At 43.1% G+C, this 19,032-nt stretch overlaps 1 protein-coding gene across 1 annotated transcript in view; it reads left to right on the forward strand.

Annotated features, from left to right (window-relative positions):
- Positions 1–1,134, forward strand: part of CCDC51 (coiled-coil domain containing 51) — a 36,758-nt gene extending 35,624 nt beyond the window's left edge. Inside the window, exon 3 of the mRNA XM_043518833.1 lies at positions 966–1,134. Coding sequence (XP_043374768.1) covers positions 966–998 — 33 coding nt within the window. The 3' untranslated portion in view covers positions 999–1,134. The remainder of the gene's footprint in view (positions 1–965) is intronic.
- The last annotated feature ends 17,898 nt before the right edge of the window (positions 1,135–19,032 follow it).

The raw sequence follows: 19,032 nt of genomic DNA on the forward strand, positions 1-19,032 counted from the left end.
CATGGTACTCCTTCCCAGGCAGTCATTTACCATTTTGTATGTGTGCAACTGATTGTTCCTTCCTAAGTGGATTACTTTGCATTTGCTTTTATTGAATTTCATCCTATTTACCTCAGATCATTTCTCCAGTTTGTCCGGATCATTTTACATTTTAATCCTATCCTCCAAAGCACTCTCAGCTTGGTATCATCCACAAACTTTATAAGTGTATTCTGTATGCCATTATCTAAATCATTTATGAAGGTATTGAACAGAACCAGACCCAGAACTGATTCCTGCAGGATCCCACTTGATAAAGTCAAGATATACCACATCTACTGCTTCCCCCCAGCCACAAGGCTTTTTACCCTGTCAAAAAGAAAAGGAGTACTTGTGGCACCTTAGAGACTAACAAATTTATTTGAGCATAAGCTTTCGTGAGCTACAGCTCACTTCATCGGATGCATCTGATGAAGTGAGCTGTAGCTCACGAAAGCTTATGCTCAAATAAATTTGTTAGTCTCTAAGGTGCCACAAGTACTCCTTTTCTTTTTGCGAATACAGACTAACATGGCTGCTACTCTGTACCCTGTCAAAGAAACTACTAGGTTGGTTTGACATAATTTGTTCTTGACAAATCCATGCTGCCTATTACTTTATCACCTCATTATCTTCTAGGTGTTGGCAAATTGATTGCTTAATGTTTTGCTCCAATATCTTTCTGGTACTGAAGTTAAGCTGACTGGTCTGTAATTCCCCAGGTTGTCCTAATTTTCCTTTTTTATACTTGGCCACTATATTTGCCCTTTTCCAGTCCTCTGGAATCTCTCCCATCTTCCATGACTTATCAAAGATAACTGTTAATGGCTCAGATATCTCCTCAGTCAGCTCCTTGAGTAGTCTAGCATGTATTTTCTCAGGCCCTAGTGACTTGAAGACATTTAACTTCTCTAAGTAATTTTTAACTTGTTCTTTCCCTATTTTAGCCTCTGATCCTGCCTCATTTTCACTGGCATTAGTGATTGACAACAAAAGAGTGGAGAAGACCAGAGACAAGAAAAAGTCACCCTGCCCCCAGAAGAAGTAACTTGATCGATTACTTTTCTTGACCTCTCTATTTTTGCATGTATATATAACTCATAGGTGATAACAGTATTATCATAAAGCATATAAAATAAAGACTACAAGAAACTGTTTAAGCCTAAATTGGAGTGGGTCTTGTCACATGCAGCAAACAGCAGCAAAATATTATTTTGTGCATTTATTACATCTTGCGCCTTAGGCTGGACACATGTCTTGGGAGATGAATTTTTCCATATCTTGTGCCTTTTAATCTGAAAGATTTTATAATTTATCCCTTACAGCCTCAGGAGTTCTTATAATAAGTACTTTTAGCACTCATGTTGTGTCTTTGTACTGCTTCTAAGCTAGTTTCTGTTTTTTCTTTTGACAAGTTGTTTTGTTTTTCTGTTTCATTAGCTCAGTCTGTTTTGTTATATGGATAGCTGTGTGTAGGGTTAAATCTGTTTAATTGTTGCGGCTGTGAGAGACTTTTGTCTATAAGCACAATAACCAATCTAGCTCTAATATTTTAATGTTTGACTATCCTAAAATCAGTTTTTCTGCCAAGGCATGCCAAACTCTTATAAAAAATTCAACATATTCCCCTCATTCTTGAATTCTCTGGTGAAAACATGCCCTCTCATAAACCATACTTCTCTGAGGCATAAACATAGCCAGACTCTTTCAGAGCCATCTTTGTGACTGTTATCAGTAAAGGCAAAGGATTGGCATAAATTAAAGACGACACCTATGTGTCTGCAGTTTCCTTATGGAGTTTAATAGCAATGTGAAATCTTGCAAAATGCTGCCTTCAGTCTGTGTATTCTGAAGGCCTGTCACAACTGAAGTTCTCTAGGGCACTAAAGAGTGGTATGTGGATGTAATCCTGCAACCTGTATTGCTTTTCCCCCCTTTTGTTTGAAACCTGTGTTGCTGTTTCCCTTCTGTTTCTGTTCTCCTCTGGCATCAGTTAGATTAATAGATTCTAAGGCCCGAAGGGACCATTTTGATATTCTGTTCTGCCCTCCTATATAGCACAGACCAAAATAATTCCTAGAGCAGATCTTTCAGAAAAACATACAATCTTGATTTTAAAATTGTCAGTGTGGAGAATCCACCATGACCCTTGGTAAATTGCTGCAATAGTTAATTACTCTCATCGTTAAAACTTAATCCCTTATTTCCAGGCTGAATTTGTCTAACTTCAACTACAAGCCATTGGATCATGTTATACCTTTCTCTGCTAGACTGAAGAGCCCATTATTAAATATTTGTTCCTGAGACAGGTAGTTATAGACTGTGGCCAAGATACCCCTTAACCTTCTCTTTGTTAAGCTAAATAACCTGAGCTGCTTGAGTCTATCAGTATGAGACATGTTTTCTAATCCTTCAATAATTCTCTGGGGTCTTCTCTGAACCAACAAGCATGTGGACAAGGGTGATCCAGTTGATATAATGTATTGGACTTTCAGAAAGTCTTTGATAAGGTCCCTTCACCAAAGGCTCTTCAGCAGAGTAAGCAATCAATGAAAAGGGGGAAGGTCCTCTCATAGATCAGTAACTGGTTAAAAGATAGGAAATAAAGAGTAGGAATAAATGGTCAGTTTTCAGAATGTAGAGAGGTAAATAGTTGTGTCTTCCAGAGGTCTGTACTGGGACCAGAACTATTCAACATAGTCATAAATGATCTTGAAAAAGGGGTGAATAGTGAGGTAGCAAAATTTGCAAATCATACAAATTCACTCAAGGTAGTTAAGTCCAAAGCAGAATGTGAAGAGTTATTAATGAGATCTCACAAGAGTGGGTGACAAAAGGGCAGATGAAATTCGTTGTTCAAAAGTGAAAAATAACCCACATTGGAAAAAATAATCCCAAAAATATGTGCAAAATAGTGGCATCTAAATTATCCATTACTGCTCGAGATCTTGGAGTTGTCATGGTTAGTTCTCTGAAAGTATCCGCTCAGTGTGCAGCAGCAGTCAAAAAAGCTAACAGAATGTTAGGAACCATGAGGAAAGGGACAGATAATAAAACAGAAAATATCATATTGCCACTATATATATCCATTATATGCCCACAATTTGAATTGTGCAGTTCTCGTCATCTCATCTTAAAAAAAAAAAGATATATTAGACTTGGAAAAGATGCAGAGAAGGGCAACAAAAATAATCAGTGGGGATGGAACAGCTTCCATCTGAGAAGAGATTAAAAAGACTGGAACTGGTCATTTTACAAAAGAGATGACTAAGGGGGGATATGAGAGAGATCTATAAAATCAAGAATGGTGTGGAGAAAGTGAATAGGAAAATGTTATTATCCCTTCCAATAACACGGAAACCAGGGGTCACCCAATGAAATTAATAGGCAGCAGGTTTAAAACAAGCAAAAGGAAGTAGTTCACACAATGCACAGTGAATCTGTGGAACCTGTTGCCATGGGATGGTGTTAAGGCCAAAAGTACAAGTGGGTTCAAAAAAGAATTAGACACGTTCAAGGCGGATAGGTCCATCAATGACTATGAGCTAAGAGGTTCAGCAACGCAACCCCATGCTCTGGGTGTCCCTAAACTTCCAAATTCCAGAAGCTGAGACTAGACAACAGGTTATGAATCACTTGAAATTGCCCTCTTCTGTTCGTTCCCTCTGAATCTTCTGGCACTGGTCACTGTCAGAGACTGGGATACTGGACTAGATGGACCATTCTGACCCAGTATGGCCTTTCTTTTATGTAACCTGCTCCAGTTTATCAACACCCTTCTTGAATTGTGGGCAACAGAATTGGCCACAGTATTCCAGCAGCAGTCGCACCAGTGCCAAATACATTTACTTCTGACACCATGTCATGTACTCCTTGTAGTTGCAGGGCTGCTACTAGCAGGTCAGGCTCCTGTACTGGATATGGACTGGATACACAGCTTCCATCATAGAGAAAAGTACTAGAGATATAGTCTCTGTGAGATACTTTATGCATTGCCAGGGATGGCTGTTACAGCTAAGGCAAGGTATATTACACATGGCATCACCTAGAGGCTAACCATTACAATACAGTTTTAGCATTCAGTTTGGGTTTCTGATTCCAGCCTATCAATTCAAAACCTGAAAACCATGAAAATAAGGAAAATAAGGGAAAAGTCTTCTGCATTCCCTGCTGCTTTCATATTGCCTATAACTTTGTCAATAACACACTCCATAAGGCTTCTGCTTCTACTTCCAACAGATACCAAAAAAACAACACATACCTCTGTTTCATGAAACTTGCCCTTGGGCACAAAACTTCCATGGTAGTCTCAGATTCTCTTGTATCAACAGATGGGTACATGCGGCTTTCAGATGTTCTATACATCTTGGAAGTTACTCTGCCTTAACATTGGTGAGGTCACTGTTAAGGTTTTGCACTAGAGTGCTAGTCACTGGAGGTCTAGCAGATCATTTGATATTGGCTGCTCTTTGGTCCAGCTCTTTGGATGCCTGTAGAAAGAGCTGAAAACAAGAAGGAATTAACAAAGTTGTCTTCACTGGAGACTGATGCTATGTGAAGGGAAATGGGAGTCACCCTTGGTGAATGAGTTCTTTGGCAGGACTGGAGCTGCCATCCACTATCATGAGTTATTAGAGGGAGAGAAATGTCCAGTGGAGAAGGCAACCAACTGTCTGGGAAGTTCGTTCAGGGGGATAGACAGCCAGACAGCATGTGCTGGATAGTTGAAGAACCAAACAGCTGGGTAATATACTCAAAGGAGTAGGGAGTCAGGTCTCTGGGATGCATGGGCAAGGGAACAGGGAGAAAGGAACCAGGGGGCTGGGGAGCAGGGCAGGTAAGGGAGAAGAAATGAACAGCTACGTGGATGGATGAAATGAAAAGCAAAGGTCAGCATAGTGTGATTTTGGTTTTTTGTTTTTTCCTCCCAACCGTATATGTATGTATCTGTGAGGATTGGTCCTGCTTTGAGCAGGGGGTTGGACTAGATGACCTCCTGAGGTCCCTTCCAACCCTGATATTCTATGTATTCTTATGCCATGGCCAGCACACTGGGATGTGAGCTGCCCAGATTATTAAGGGTAACATGAGAATCTCTCCTTCCTCTTCTGCAGGGACTCTGTTTTTTGAATATGGGGTCTTCATGAGTTATGGAGGAAACAGTGAATGAAGAAGTGAGTTTTATATTTAATGCTGAAGGTGCTGGTGTCTGTAAGCATTGTGGCCTGCAAGGACAAAATGCATCTAATTAAAGTCAGTTAAAAATAAAGTTTCCTGACATGATTTCTTCCAGTTTCTGTAGCTGTCACAAGTATGTTGGGTGCTCACTAATGGGCCTGTGAATGAGGATGAGGGAGTGGAAGTGTCTACCTCATTGCTTTACCAAGATGCAGTCCTCATGATAAAACAGCATAAGACCCCCTGTGTCTATGTAACCCTCCCCTGCTTTGTGTATTCTTAGCTCTCTGATTTCCCCTTCTTCTCCCTTGTCTCTTCTTCCACTTCCTCTCCTCTCACTTCTTGTCTGTCTTCTCTCTTCTTATAAAGTAACCTCTCTCATGTCTGTTCTGTTCACAATTCTTAGGCCCCCCCCACCTTCTTCCCTCTGTCTCCCTTCACACCCTACCCCCACCTCAGTTCCCTCCTCACTCTCTCACAGTTTCTCTGGTTCATTCTGCTCCCAGGCCTGGCAGCCTGTGAATGGAGAGCAGTGTTTGCAGATGAATGCTGTGGGCTGTGACAGACAGGCAGTCCCTCTTACTGAAAGCCCTGTCTCTACACTGCTCCAAATATACAGAACATACAAACACAGTTCTCCACTCCAGACCGAGTTTGGGACAGGAAGAAAGGCTACTCTTTTCCAACCCCTTTCATGTTTTTCTTCTCTGCTTTTTAAATGAAGCTTGCAGAAGCTCTGTACCAGACTGAAGGGGCTGCAGGTTTGGACTGGCTCTGGAGGAGAGGTACAAAGGGGATTAGTGTTTAAAGTCATGAATGGATTGGAGCAAAGTGAAAATGTTTCTTGCTCTGTCTCCTAGTTACCATTTTGGATTTTGGTGAAAGTAACTTGCATTTAGTTACAATGCCTCTCTGATTAGAGAAAATGTCTTTGTGGCAGGGTCCCTGTAAAACAGACAGAGCAGCATTTTCTGTGAGAATGCCTGCAGAAGTAGAATGTATGTCTGTGTGGGTGGCGTTGAAAGGCATATGTAGAGGAGCAGCTAGAGTGTAGTGAATCTTGTTTGAAGGGCTTTGCTGGGCTCAGGCTATGTGGGCATAAGCGACTCTTCAGCTCTAATAAAATTTGAGGAAACTTGACCCAGAGAACATTACCAGCCCTCCTCTCCTAACCTCATACTTTGTAGGGGTCACTGAGAGATTGTCAGATGCTAAATCAAGTAGCAGGCACTAAACTGCATTTCCCTTCACATCCTTACAGCTGTTGAGAGAGGAGGCACAGGCAGAGCAGTGAACAGGGAGGAGAATAGATATTTGGTGACACTTCAAGAAATGGGACTTCTACCAGCTACAGTCCTCTGAAATGTCAGAAATATGTGTAAGAGGCCTCACAAACCTATAGAAGGTTTCTAACATAGTGGAGGGCGAGTTGGAGGAAGGAACGTTGATGGGCATCCTGGGCAGAAGGCTAATTCTGTATTTTATCAGAATTCAGTCCAGCCTTTCTTTGCTTTCCTAACAGCTCACTCTAAACTTGTTACTGCTACTTTTAATTATTGCTATAGAGACTTAGGCTAAATTAACAGGAAAGATCAAGAGTCAACTTACATTAGATACTTCTACCTCTGAAAACCCAGTCATACAACATGGTTGTCCCATGCCATGGTTCCAGTTTGAAGCATACATTGGCCCTTAATTCTGTTCTGTAACCAGGCTAAGGCATAGACATGACCAAAGCTTTAGTCATGTTACAGAACCACAGTTAAGGTCACATCCGATGAAGTGAGCTGTAGCTCACGAAAGCTTATGCTCAAATAAATTTGTTAGTCTCTAAGGTGCCACAAGTACTCCTTTTCTTTTTGCGAATACAGACTAACACGGCTGCTACTCTGAAACAGTTAAGGTCTGCCTATCCTATAATTTAGAAGTATGTTATACCTGAGTCCCTTAATATGGCTATATTTGTAGGATAGCCGAGGCCTAAGTAAGCATATAGCTTACACATTCTTTCCCCTCAGTATGTATGTTAGACCAATTTAGACTCACTCACTTACTAATCTATAAGAGATACTGTCTTATAGCACCTCTGAATTTGGCCCATTAGATGCATTTATCATTCTAAGTTGCCATTAACACAGATAAGGGAAACCATATGATTATCTCCAGAGGAGACTTATAAGTCTAAATCTCAAGTCAGGTCAACTAAAAAGTGACAATTTTTTTAATGCTTACATACAAATACTAGAAGTCTAAATAATAAGATGTGTTAACTAGAGTGCCTTGTATTCAATGAGGATATTGATATAATAGGATTCAGAGTCGTACCCATGTTAGTCTGTATCAGCAAAAACAACGAAGTGTCCTTGTGGCACCTTAGAGACTAACAAATTTATTTGGGCATAAGCTTTCGTGGGCTAGAACCCACTTCTTCAGATGCATGGAGTGGAAAATACAGTAGCAGGTATACATATACATAGTACTGTACATGAAAAGATGGGAGGGGCCTTACCAAGTGGGGGGGTCAGTCTAACGAAATAATTCAATTAACAGTTGAATACAATGGAGGAAAAATCACTTTTGTAGTGGTAATGAGAGTGGCCCATTTCAAACAGTTGACAAGAAGGTGTGAGTAACAGTAGGGGGAAATTAGTATGGTAAAAATAGTTTTTGTAATGACCCATCCACTTCCAGTCTTTGTTCAGGCCTAATTTGATGGTGTCCAGTTTGCAAATGAATTCCAGTTCTGCAGTTTCATGCTGGAGTCTCTTTTGAAGTTTTTTTGTTGGAGAATTTGCCACTATTAAGTCTGTTATTGAGTGACCAGGGAGGTTGAAGTGTTCTCCTACCGGTTTTTGAATGTCATAATTCCTGATGTCAGATTTGTGTCCATTTATTCTTTTGAGTAGAGACAGTCCAGTTTGGCCAATGTACTTGGCAAAGGGGCATTGCTGGCACATGCTGGCACATATCATATTGGTAGATGTGCAGGTGAACGAGCCTCTATGATGTGGCTGATGTGGTTAGGTCCTATGATGGTGTCCCTTGAATAGATATGCGGACAGAGTTGGCACTGGAGTTTGTTGCAGGGTTTGGTTCCCAGGTTAGTGTTTTTGTTGTGTGGTGTGTAGTTGCTGGTGAGTATTTGCTTCAGGTTGTGGGGCTGTCTGTAAGCGAGGACTGGTCTGTCTCCCAAGGTCTGTGAGAGTAAGGGATTGTCCTTCAGGATAGGATGTAGATCCTTGATGATGCGCTGGAGAGGTTTTAGTTGGGGGCTGTAGGTGACAGCTTGTGGCATTTTGTTAGTTTCTTTGTTGGGCCTGTCTTGTAGTAAGCGACTTCTGGGTACCCCTCTGGCTCTGTCAATCTGTTTCTTAACTTCACCAGGTGGGTACTGTAGTTTTAAGAACGCTTGAAAGACATCCTGTAGGTGTTTGTCTCTGTCTGAGGGATTGGAGCAAATGCGGTTGTATCTTAGAGCTTGGCTGTAGACAATGGATTGTGTGATGTGGTCTGGATGAAAGCTGGAGGCATGTAGGTAAGTACAGCAGTCAATAGGTTTCTGGTATAGGATGGTGTTTATGTGACCATCGCTTATTAGCACTGTAGTGTCTAGGAACTGGATCTCTTGTGTGGACTGGTCCGGGCTGAGGTTGATGGTGGGGTGGAAATTGTTGAAAACCTGGTGGAATTCCTCAAAGGCCTCCTTCTCATGGGTCCTGATGATGAAGATGTCATCAATGTAACACAAGCAGAGTAGGGGCGTTAGGGGACGAGAGCTGAGGAAGCGTTGTTGTAAATCAGCCATAAAAATGTTGGCATACTGTGGGGCCATGCAGGTACCCATAGCAGTCCTACTGACTTGAAGATATAAATTGTCCCCAAATCTGAAATAGTTGTGGGTGAGGACAAAGTATCCCTGATAATGTCACGGCAAATCTGGTGGCTGAACTTTGTCCTCACCCACAACTATTTCAGATTTGGGGACAATTGGTTGGCGTTTGGATCAGGGCAGGACGGTACAGCTCTGGGGTCCAAGGCTGGGAAGCTGGTGGTTATTTTGGCGCTAGCCTCTCTATAGTTGATTCACGTGCAGTGGCTGGTCAGAAAATCTGCATGTAACTGCTCCTGGTCGGTATGTCCCTACCTGTGTGTATGCTGGTGGAAGTATAAGATCAGGAGTGTGTCTGCAGCTTGTCACAGCAGCACAGTATGAGAGGGAGGTGAGGTTAGTGGGTCAGAGGGCTCGGTGGTACCCCAGTTTCAAGTGGCACCCTGGTGGAACCCATCACAGTACATATTTGTTTTCCTAAAGCTAAGTTCCTGGCCCTCAGAGACTGTGTATGGGCTTTGGAGACCAGAATGGCTGAATTGGAGGAGCTAAGGGATGCAGAGACATACATAGATGAGACTTTTTGGGACATAGTAGAATGATCCCACCCCCAGTCTGGTAGCCTCTGTGCTGTTGAGGAGGATCAAAGTCTCAGGGAAGGAGAACATCCAACTGGAGCAGAGGGAAACGATCCCATAGTTGGGACGCAGATGATGTGGTATCCTCTCATACAGAGGATACCTCTCCAGGGGAGGGAACTCCAGCTATTAGGAAGAGACAGGTAATAATTATGGGGGATTCAATCATTAGAAACCTAGATAGCTGGGTTTGCGATGACCGGGAAAATAGCATGATGATTTGCCTGCCTGGTGCAAAAGTTGTGGCTCTCGAGACATCTAGATAGACTTATGTGTAGTACTATGGAGGAGCCGGTGGTCATGGTACATGTAGGTACCAGTGACAAAGGGAAGGATAGGAGAGAGGTCCTGGAGGCCAAATTTAGGCTGCTAGGTAAGAGATTGAAGTCCAGGACCTCCATGGTAGCATCCTCTGAAATGCTTCCAGTTCCACACACAGGGCCAGTTAGACAAGCAGAACTGCAGGGTCTCAATGCATGGATGAGATGATGGTGTAGGGAGGAGGGTTTTAGATTTATTAGGAACTGGGGAAACTTTTGGAAAAGGGGGAGACTAAACAGGAAGGATGGGCTCCACCTAAACCAAAATGGAAACAGATTGCTGGCACTTAAAATTAAAAAGGTCGTAGAGAAGTTTTTAAACTAAGGTCTGGGGGGAAAGCTGACAGCTGTGGAGAAGCACATGGTTTGGACAGAGACACCCCTTGGGGAGCACCTATTAATGGAGATTCTCTATGTCCTAGTAAGGAGGAGAGGATAGAAGATGATAAAATATAGGATTTGATGAGAAACAGTCAAATGAAAGAGAGTCCCATTCAATTACATCATGTAATAGCAGACAGCTAAAAAGTGACAAGTTTTTAAAGTGCTTATATACAAATGCTAGAAGTTTAAATAATAAGAGGGGTGAACAAGAATGCCTTGTATTAAATGAGGATATTGATATAATAGGCATCCCAGAAACTTGGTGGAATGAGAATAATCAATGGGACACAGGCAGTGTTCCCTGTAATTTTTCCCACATGTGTAAAATGAATTTTGTTATGTGCACCAATATGGAGGTGATGTGTGACACATCACCTTCATATTGGTGTACATAACAAAATTCATGTGATGGAGGTGGGGTTGAGGAGGTTCAGACTGTGGGTGGGGGCTCAGGGCTGGGGCAGAGGTTTGGGGTGCAAGGGCATGAGGGCTCCGACTAGGGGTGCAAGCTCTGGGATGAGTCCGGGGATGAGGGGCTCGGGGGTGGGGTGGGCTGAGGGCTCTGGGGTGGAGCCAGGGCTGAGGGGCTCCAGGCTGGGGCAGAGGGTTGGAGTGTGGGGAGATTGAGGGCTCCAGATGTGGGTGCGGGCTCTGGGGTGGGGCCAGTGAAGAGGTGTTTGGGTGCAGCAGGTGCTCTGGGGCTACAGTGGGGAGAGAGGACTCCCCCCAGCTCTCTCTCCATGCAGCAGCACCTGGGCTGCAGGGGAGAGATGCCTCTCCCCGCCACAGCAGCTCAGGGGCTCCAGCTGTGGGATAGGTGCCCCTCCCCAGGCCATGGCAGGTCCAGGGCTGAGTTGGGGCTGGGGGAAGGACATCCCTTCTCCCAGCTGTGGCAGGTTAGGGGCCAGGCTAGGGTGGGGCCGGGGGAGGGACGCCCCTTCCCGAGCTGTGGCAGGTTGGGGGCCAGGCTAGGGTGGGATTAGAGGAGGGGCATCTCTCCCCCAGCCGTGGAAGGTCCAGGGTTGGGTTGGGGCTGGAGGAGGGGAACTTAGGACACAGTAACACCAGGATACAAAATATATCAGAACGACAGAACAGGTCGTGCTGGTGGGGGAGTGGCACTATACGTGAAAAAAAGCGATGAATCAAATGAAGTAAAAATCTTAACTAAACAAAACTGTACCATAGAATCTCTATGGATAGTAATTCCATGCTCTAATAATAATAATATAGCAGTAGGGATATATTACCAACCACCTGTTCAGGTGATAGTGGCTGTGAAATGCTCAAGGAGATTACAGAGGCTATAAAAATTTTAAAAAATCAATAATAATGGGGGATGTCAACTGTCCCCATTTTGACTGGGTACACGTCACCTCAGGATGGGATGCAGAGATAAAGTTTCTTGACACCTTAAATGACTCCTTCTTGGAGCAGCTAGTCCTGAAACCCACAAGAAGAGAGGCAATTCTTGATTTAGCCCTAAATGGAGTACAGGAACTGGTCAAAGAGATAAATATAGCAGAACCGCTTGGTAATAGTGACTATATTATAATTAAATTTAACATCCCTGTCGTGGGGGAAAACCCGACAGCAGCCCAACACTGTAGTATTTAATTTCAGAAAGGGGGACTGCACAAAAATGAGGAAGTTATTAAAACAGAAATTAAAAGGTACAGTGCCAAAAGTGAAATCCCTGCAAGCTGCATGGAAACTTTTTTGAAGACACCATAATTGAAGCTCAACTTAAATGTATGCCCCAAATTAAAAATTATAGTAAGAACACCAAAAATTGCCACCGTGGCTAAACAACAAAGGAAAAGAAGCAGTGAAAGACAAAAAGGCATCCTTTAAAAAGTTAAATCCTAGGGAGGAAAATAGAAAGGAGCATAAACTCTGGCAAATGAAGTGTAAAAATATAATTTGGAAGGCCAAAAAAGAATTTGAAGAACAGTTAGCAAAAGACTCAAAAAGTAATAGCAATTTTTTTTAAGTACATCAGAAGCAGGAAGCCTGCTAAACAACCAGTGGAGCCACTGGACGATCAAGATGCTAAAGGAGTACTCAAGGACAATTAGGCCATTGCGGAGAAAGTAAATGAATTCTTTGCATCGGTCATTACAGCTGAGAATGTGAGGGAGATTCCCAAACCTGAGCCATTCTTTTTAGGTGACAAATCTGAGGAACTGTTCCAGGTTGAGGTGTCATTAGAGGAGGTTTTGGAACAAATGGATGACCTAAACAGTAATAAGTCACCAAAACCATATGGTATTCACCCAAGAGTTTTGAAGGAACTCAAATGTGAATTGCAGAACTACTAACTGTAGTTTGTAACCTATCATTTAAATCAGCTTCTGTACCAAAAGACTGGAGGATAGCTAAGTGATGCCAATTTTAAAAAAGGGCTCCAGAGGTGATCCCTGCAATTACGGGTTGGTAAGGCTGACTTCAGTACCGGGCAAACTGGTTGAAACTATAGTTAAGAACAAAACTGTCAGACACTTAGATGAACATAATTTGTTGAGGAAGAGTCAACATGGTTTTTATAAAAGGAAATCATGCCTCATGAATCTATTAGAATTATTTGAGGGGCTCAACAAGCATGTGGACAAGGGGGGAAGCCAGTGGATATAGTGTGTTTAGATTGTCAGAAAGCCTTTGACAAGGTCTCCCAGCAAAGGCTCTTAAGCAAAGTAAGCTGTCATGGGATAAGAGGGAAGGTCCTCTCATGGATTGGTAACTTGTTAAAAGATAGGAAACAAAGGGTAGGAATAAATGGTTGGTTTTCAGACTGGAGAGAGGTAAATAGTGGTATTCTCCAAGGGTCTGTAATGGGACCAGTCCTATGAGATGGTCGAGTTCAGGATCCTGACAAAAGGAAGAAAGGAGAGCAGCAGAATACGGATCCTGGATTTCAGAAAAGCAGAGTTTGACTCCCTCAGGAAACTGATGGGCAGGGTCCCCTGGGAGGCTAATATGAAGGGGAAAGGAGTCCAGGAGAACTGGCTATATTTGAAAGAAGCCTTATTGAGCGCACAGGAACAAACCATCCTGATGTGCAGAAAGAATAGCAAATATGTCAGGCGACCAGCATGGCTTAACAGAGAAATCTTCCGTGAACTTAAACACAAAAAGGAAGCTTATAAGAAGTGGAAACTTGGACAAATGACTAGTGTCAGGGTTCCCTCCCCACTCTGAACTCTGGGGTACAGATATGGGGACCTGCATGAATCATTGAATCATAGAATCATATAATATCAGGGTTGGAAGGGACCTCAGGAGGTCATCTAGTCCAACCCCCTGCTCAAAGCTGGACCAATCCCCAACTAAATCATCTCAGCCAGGGCTTTGTCAAGCCTGACCTTAAAAACTTCAAAGGAAGGAGATTCCACCACCTCCCTTGGTAATACATTCCAGTGCTTCACCACCCTCCTAGTGAAAAAGTTTTTCCTAATATTCAATCTAAACCTCCCCCACTGCAATTTGAGACCATGACTCCTTGTTCTGTCATCTGCTACCACTGAGAACAGTCTAGATCCATCCTCTTTGGAACCCCCTTTCAGGTAGTTGAAAGCAGCTATCAAATCCCCCCTCATTCTTCTCTTCCGCACACTAAACAATCCCAGTTCCCTCAGCCTCTCCTCATAAGTCACGTGTTCCAGTTCCCTAATCATTTTTGTTGCCCTCCGCTGGACTCTTTCCAATTTTTCCACATCCTTCTTGTAGTCTGGGGCCCAAAACTGAACACAGTACTCCAGATGAGGCCTCACCAATGTCGAACAGAGGGGAACGATCACGTCCCTCGATCTGCTGGCAATGCCCCTACTAATACAGCCCAAAATGCCATTGGCCTTCTTGGCAACAACGGTGCACTTTTGACTCATATTCTCATCCACTGTAACCACTAGGTCCTTTTCTGCAGAACTGCTGCCAAGCCATTCGATCCCTAGTCTGTAGTGGTGCATGGGATTCTTCCATCCTAAGTGCAGGACTCTGCACTTGTCCTTGTTGAACCTCATCAGATTTCTTTTGGCCCAATCCTCTAATTTGTCCTCCATCTACCTCTCTTCCCAGTTTAGTGTCATCTGCAAACTTGCTGAGGGTGCAATCCACGCCATCCTCCAAATCATTAATGAAGATATTGAACAAAAGCAGCCCGAGGACCAACCCTTGGGGCACTCCACTTGATATTGGCTGCCAACTAGACATCAAGCTATTGATCACTACCCGTTGAGCCTGACAATCTAGCCAACTTTCTAGCCACCTTATAGTCCATTCATCCAGCCCATACTTCTTTAACTTGCTGGCAAGAATACTGTGGGAGACCGTGTCAAAAGCTTTGCTAAAGTCAAGGAACAACACGTCCACTGCTTTCCCCTCATCCACAGAGGCAGTTATCTCGTCATAGAAGGCAATTAGATTAGTCAGGCATGACTTGACCTTGGTGAATCCATGCTGACTGTTCCTGATCACTTTCCTCTCCTCTAAGTGCTTCAGCATTGATTCCTTGAGGACCTGCTCCATGATTTTTCCAGGGACTGAGGTCAGGTTGACTGGCCTGTAGTTCCCACAATCCTCCTCCTTCCCTTTTTTAAAGATGGGCACTACATTAGCCTTTTTCCAGTCGTCCAGGACCTCCCTCGATTGCCATGAGTTTTCAAAGATAATGGCCAATGGCTCTGCAATCACATCCGCCAACTCCTTTAGCACTCTCGGAATCAGTGCATCTGGCCCCATGGACATGTGCTTGTCCAGCTTTTCTAAATAGTCCCGAACCACTTCTTTCTCCACAGAGGGCTGGTGACCTCCTCCCCATGCTGTGCTGCCCAGTGCCGTAGTCTGGGAGCTGACCTTGTTCATGAAGACAGAGGCAAAAAAAGCATTGAGTACATTAGCTTTTTCCACATCCTCTGTCACTAGATTGCCTCCCTCATTCAGTAAGGGGCCCACACTTTCCTTGACTTTCTTAACATACCTGAAGAACCTTTTCTTGTTACTCTTAACATCTCTTGCTAGCTGCAACTCCAGGTGTGATTTGGCCTTCCTGATTTCACTCCTGCATGCCCAAGCAATATTTTTATACTCTTCCCTGGTCATTTGTCCAATCTTCCACTTCTTGTAAGCTTCTTTTTTGTGTTTAAGATCACCAAGGATTTCACTATTAAGCCAAGCTGGTCGCCTGTCATATTTACTATTCTTTCTACACATCGGGATGGTTTGTCCCTGTAACCTCAATAAGGGTTCTTTAAAATACAGCCAGCTCTCCTGGACTCCTTTCCCACTCATGTTATTCTCCTAGGAGATCCTGCCCATCAGTTCCCTGAGAGAGTCAAAGTCTGCTTTTCTGAAGTCCAGGCTCCGTATTCTGCTGCTCTCCTTTCTTTCTTGTGTCAGGATCCTGAACTTGACCATCTCATGGCCACTGCCTCCCAGGTTCCCATCCACTTTTGCTTCCCCTACTAATTCTTCCCGGTTTGTGAGCAGCAGGTCAAGAAGAGCTCTGCCCCTAGTTGGTTCCTCCAGCACTTGCACCAGGATATTGTCCCCTTCACTTTCCAAAACTTCCTGGATTGTCTGTGCTCTGCTGTATTGCTCTCCCAGCAGATATCAGGGTGATTGAAGTCTCCCATGAGAACCAGGGCCTGCGATCTAGTAACTTCTGTTAGTTGCCGGAAGAAAGACCCCCTAAGCTTATTTCCACCAGCTTAGGTTAAAAACTTCCCCAAGGCACAAATCCTTTCCTTGTCCTTGGATGGTATTGCAGCCACCACCAAGTGATTTAGACAAAGATTCAGTAAAAGGACCACTTGGAGTCCCTATTTTCCCCAAAATATCCCCCCTCAAGCTCCTTCACCCCCTTTCCTGGGGAGGCTTGAGAATAATATCCTCACCAATTGGTACAATGTGAGCACAAACCAAACCCATGGTTTTTAGAACACTGAAAATCAATTAGGTTCTTAAAAGAAGAATTTATTTAAAAAAAAAAGTAAAAGAATCACACCTGCAAAAATTAGGATGGATGGTACTTTTTACAGGGTAATAAAAAGATTTAAAACACAGAGGATTCCCCGCTAGGCTCAACTTTAAACTTACAAAAACAGGAATAAACCTCCCACTTAGCATAGGGAAAATTTACAAGCTAAAAACAAAAGATAATCTAACGCATTTCCTTGCTATTACTTACAATTTTTGTAATTTTAGTGTATCATTTTAGGATCTTTTTAGGAGCTGGTTTACCTGCTTGATCTCTCTCTCTGTCCTGAGAGGGAACAAACAAAAAGAGCACAAACAAAACCTTCCCCTCCTGACCCCCAGATTTGAAAGTATCTTCTTTTCCCATTGGTCCTTCTGGTCAGGTGCCAACTAGGTTAATTGAACTGATTAACCCCTTACAGGTAAATGATTTTGTACCTCTGGCCAGGAGGGATTTTATGTTACTGCATACATAAAGGTTGTTACCCTTCCCTTTATATTTATGACCACTAGGGAGGAGTATAAACATATTGTTCAAGCATGCAGGGGTGTATTCAGGAAGGCCAAAGCACAATTGGAGTGGCAGCTAGCACAGGATGTGAAGGGTAACAAAAAGGGTTTCTACAGGTATGTTAGCAAAAAGAAGGTCAGGGAAAGTGTGGGACCCTTATTGAATAGGGGAGGCAACCTAGTGACAGATGATGTGGAAAAAGCTGAAGTACTCAATGCTTTTTTTGCCTCAGTCTTCACAGAAAAGGTCAGCTCCCAGATTGCTGCACTGGGCAGCACAGTATGGGGAGGGGGTGAACAGCCCTCAAGAAAGAACAGGTGAAAGAACAGGTTAAGAATTAAAGAATAACATTGTCAGACATATAGAAGAACATAAATTGTTGTACAAAAGTCAACATGGTTTATGTAAAGGGAGAGCATGTCTTACTAATCTATTAGAGTTCTTTGAAGGGGTCAACAAACACATGGACAAGGGGGATCCAGTGGACATAGTTCATTAGATTTCCAGAAAGCCTTTGACAAGGTCCCTCACCAAAGGCTCTTATGTAAATTAAGTTGTCATGGGATAAGAGGGAAGATCCTTTTCATGGATTGAGAACTGGTTAAAAGACAGGGAACAAAGGGTAGGAATAAATGGTAAATTTTCAGAATGGAGGTGGGTAACTAGTGGTGTTCCCCAAGGGTCAGTCCTAGGACCAATCCTATTCAACTTATTCATAAATGATCTGGAGAAAGGGGTAAACAGTGAGGTGACAAAGTTTGCCGATGATACTAAACTGCTGAAGATAGTTAAGAGCAAAGCAGACTGTGAAGAACTTCAAAAAGATCTCACAAAACTAAGTGATTGGGCAACAAAATGGCAAATGAAATTTAATGTGGATAAATGCAACGTAATGCACATTGGAAAAAATAACCCCAACCAGACAAACAATATGATGGGGGCTAATTTAGCTACAACTAATCAGGAGAAAGATCTTGGAGTCATCGTGGATAGTTCTCTGAAGACGTCCATGCAGTGTACAGCGGCAGTCAAAAAAGCAAACGGGATGTTAGGAATCATTTCAAAAAGGGATAGAGAATAAGATGGAGAATGTCTTATTGCCCTTAAATAAATCCATGGTACATCCACATCTTGAATACTGCATACAGATGTGGTCCCCTCATCTCAAAAAAGATATACTGACATTAGAAAAGGTTCAGAAAAGGGCAACTAAAATGATTAGGGGTTTGGAATGGGTCCCATATGAGGAGAGATTAATGAGGCTAGGACTTTTCAGCTTGGAAAAGAGGAGACTAAGGGGGGATATAGAGGTCTATAAAATCATGACTGGTGTGGAGAAAGTGAATAAGGAAAAGTTATTTACTTGTTCCCATAATATAAGAACTAGGGGCCACCAAATGAAATTAATGGGTAGCAGGTTTAAAACAGGAATAATAATAATAAAAGAAAGTTCTTCTTCACTCAGCGCACAGTCAACCTGTGGAACTCCTTGCCTGAGGAGTTTGTGAAGGCTAGGACTATAACGGGGTTTAAAAGAGAACTGGATAAATTCATGGAGGTTAAGTTCATTAACGGCTATTAGCCAGGATGGGTAAGGAATGGTGCCCCTAGCCTCTGTTTGTCAGAGTGTGGAGATGGATGGCAGGAGACAGATCACGAGATCAGTACCTGTTAGGTTCACTCCCTCTGCGTCACCTGGCATTGGCCACTGTCGGTAGACAGGATACTGGGCTGGATGGACCTTTGATCTGACCCAGTATGGCCATTCTTATGGTCTTATGTTCTTAAGGACTATTTAGAAAAGCTGTATATGCACAAGTCCATGGAAGGGCATAATGAGTGGGGTCCCGCAGGGATCGGTTCTGGGTCCGGTTCTGTTCAATATCATCATCAATGGTTTAGATAATTGCATAGAGAGTATACTTATAAAGTCTGCGGACGATACCAAGCTGGGAGGGGTTGCAAGTGCTTTGGAGGATAGGATTAAAATTGAAAATGATCTGGACAAACTGGACAAATGGTCTGAAGTAAATAAGATGAAATTCAATAAGGAGAAATGCAAAGTACACCACTTAGGAAGAACAGTTGCACACATACAAAATGGGAAATGACTGCCTAGGAAGGAGTACTGCGGAAAGGGATCTGGGGGTCATAGTGGATCACAAGCTAAATATGAGTCAA

The sequence above is a fragment of the Dermochelys coriacea genome, chromosome 7 (genome assembly GCF_009764565.3).
Source record: "Dermochelys coriacea isolate rDerCor1 chromosome 7, rDerCor1.pri.v4, whole genome shotgun sequence".
NCBI classification, from domain to species: Eukaryota; Metazoa; Chordata; order Testudines; family Dermochelyidae; genus Dermochelys; species Dermochelys coriacea.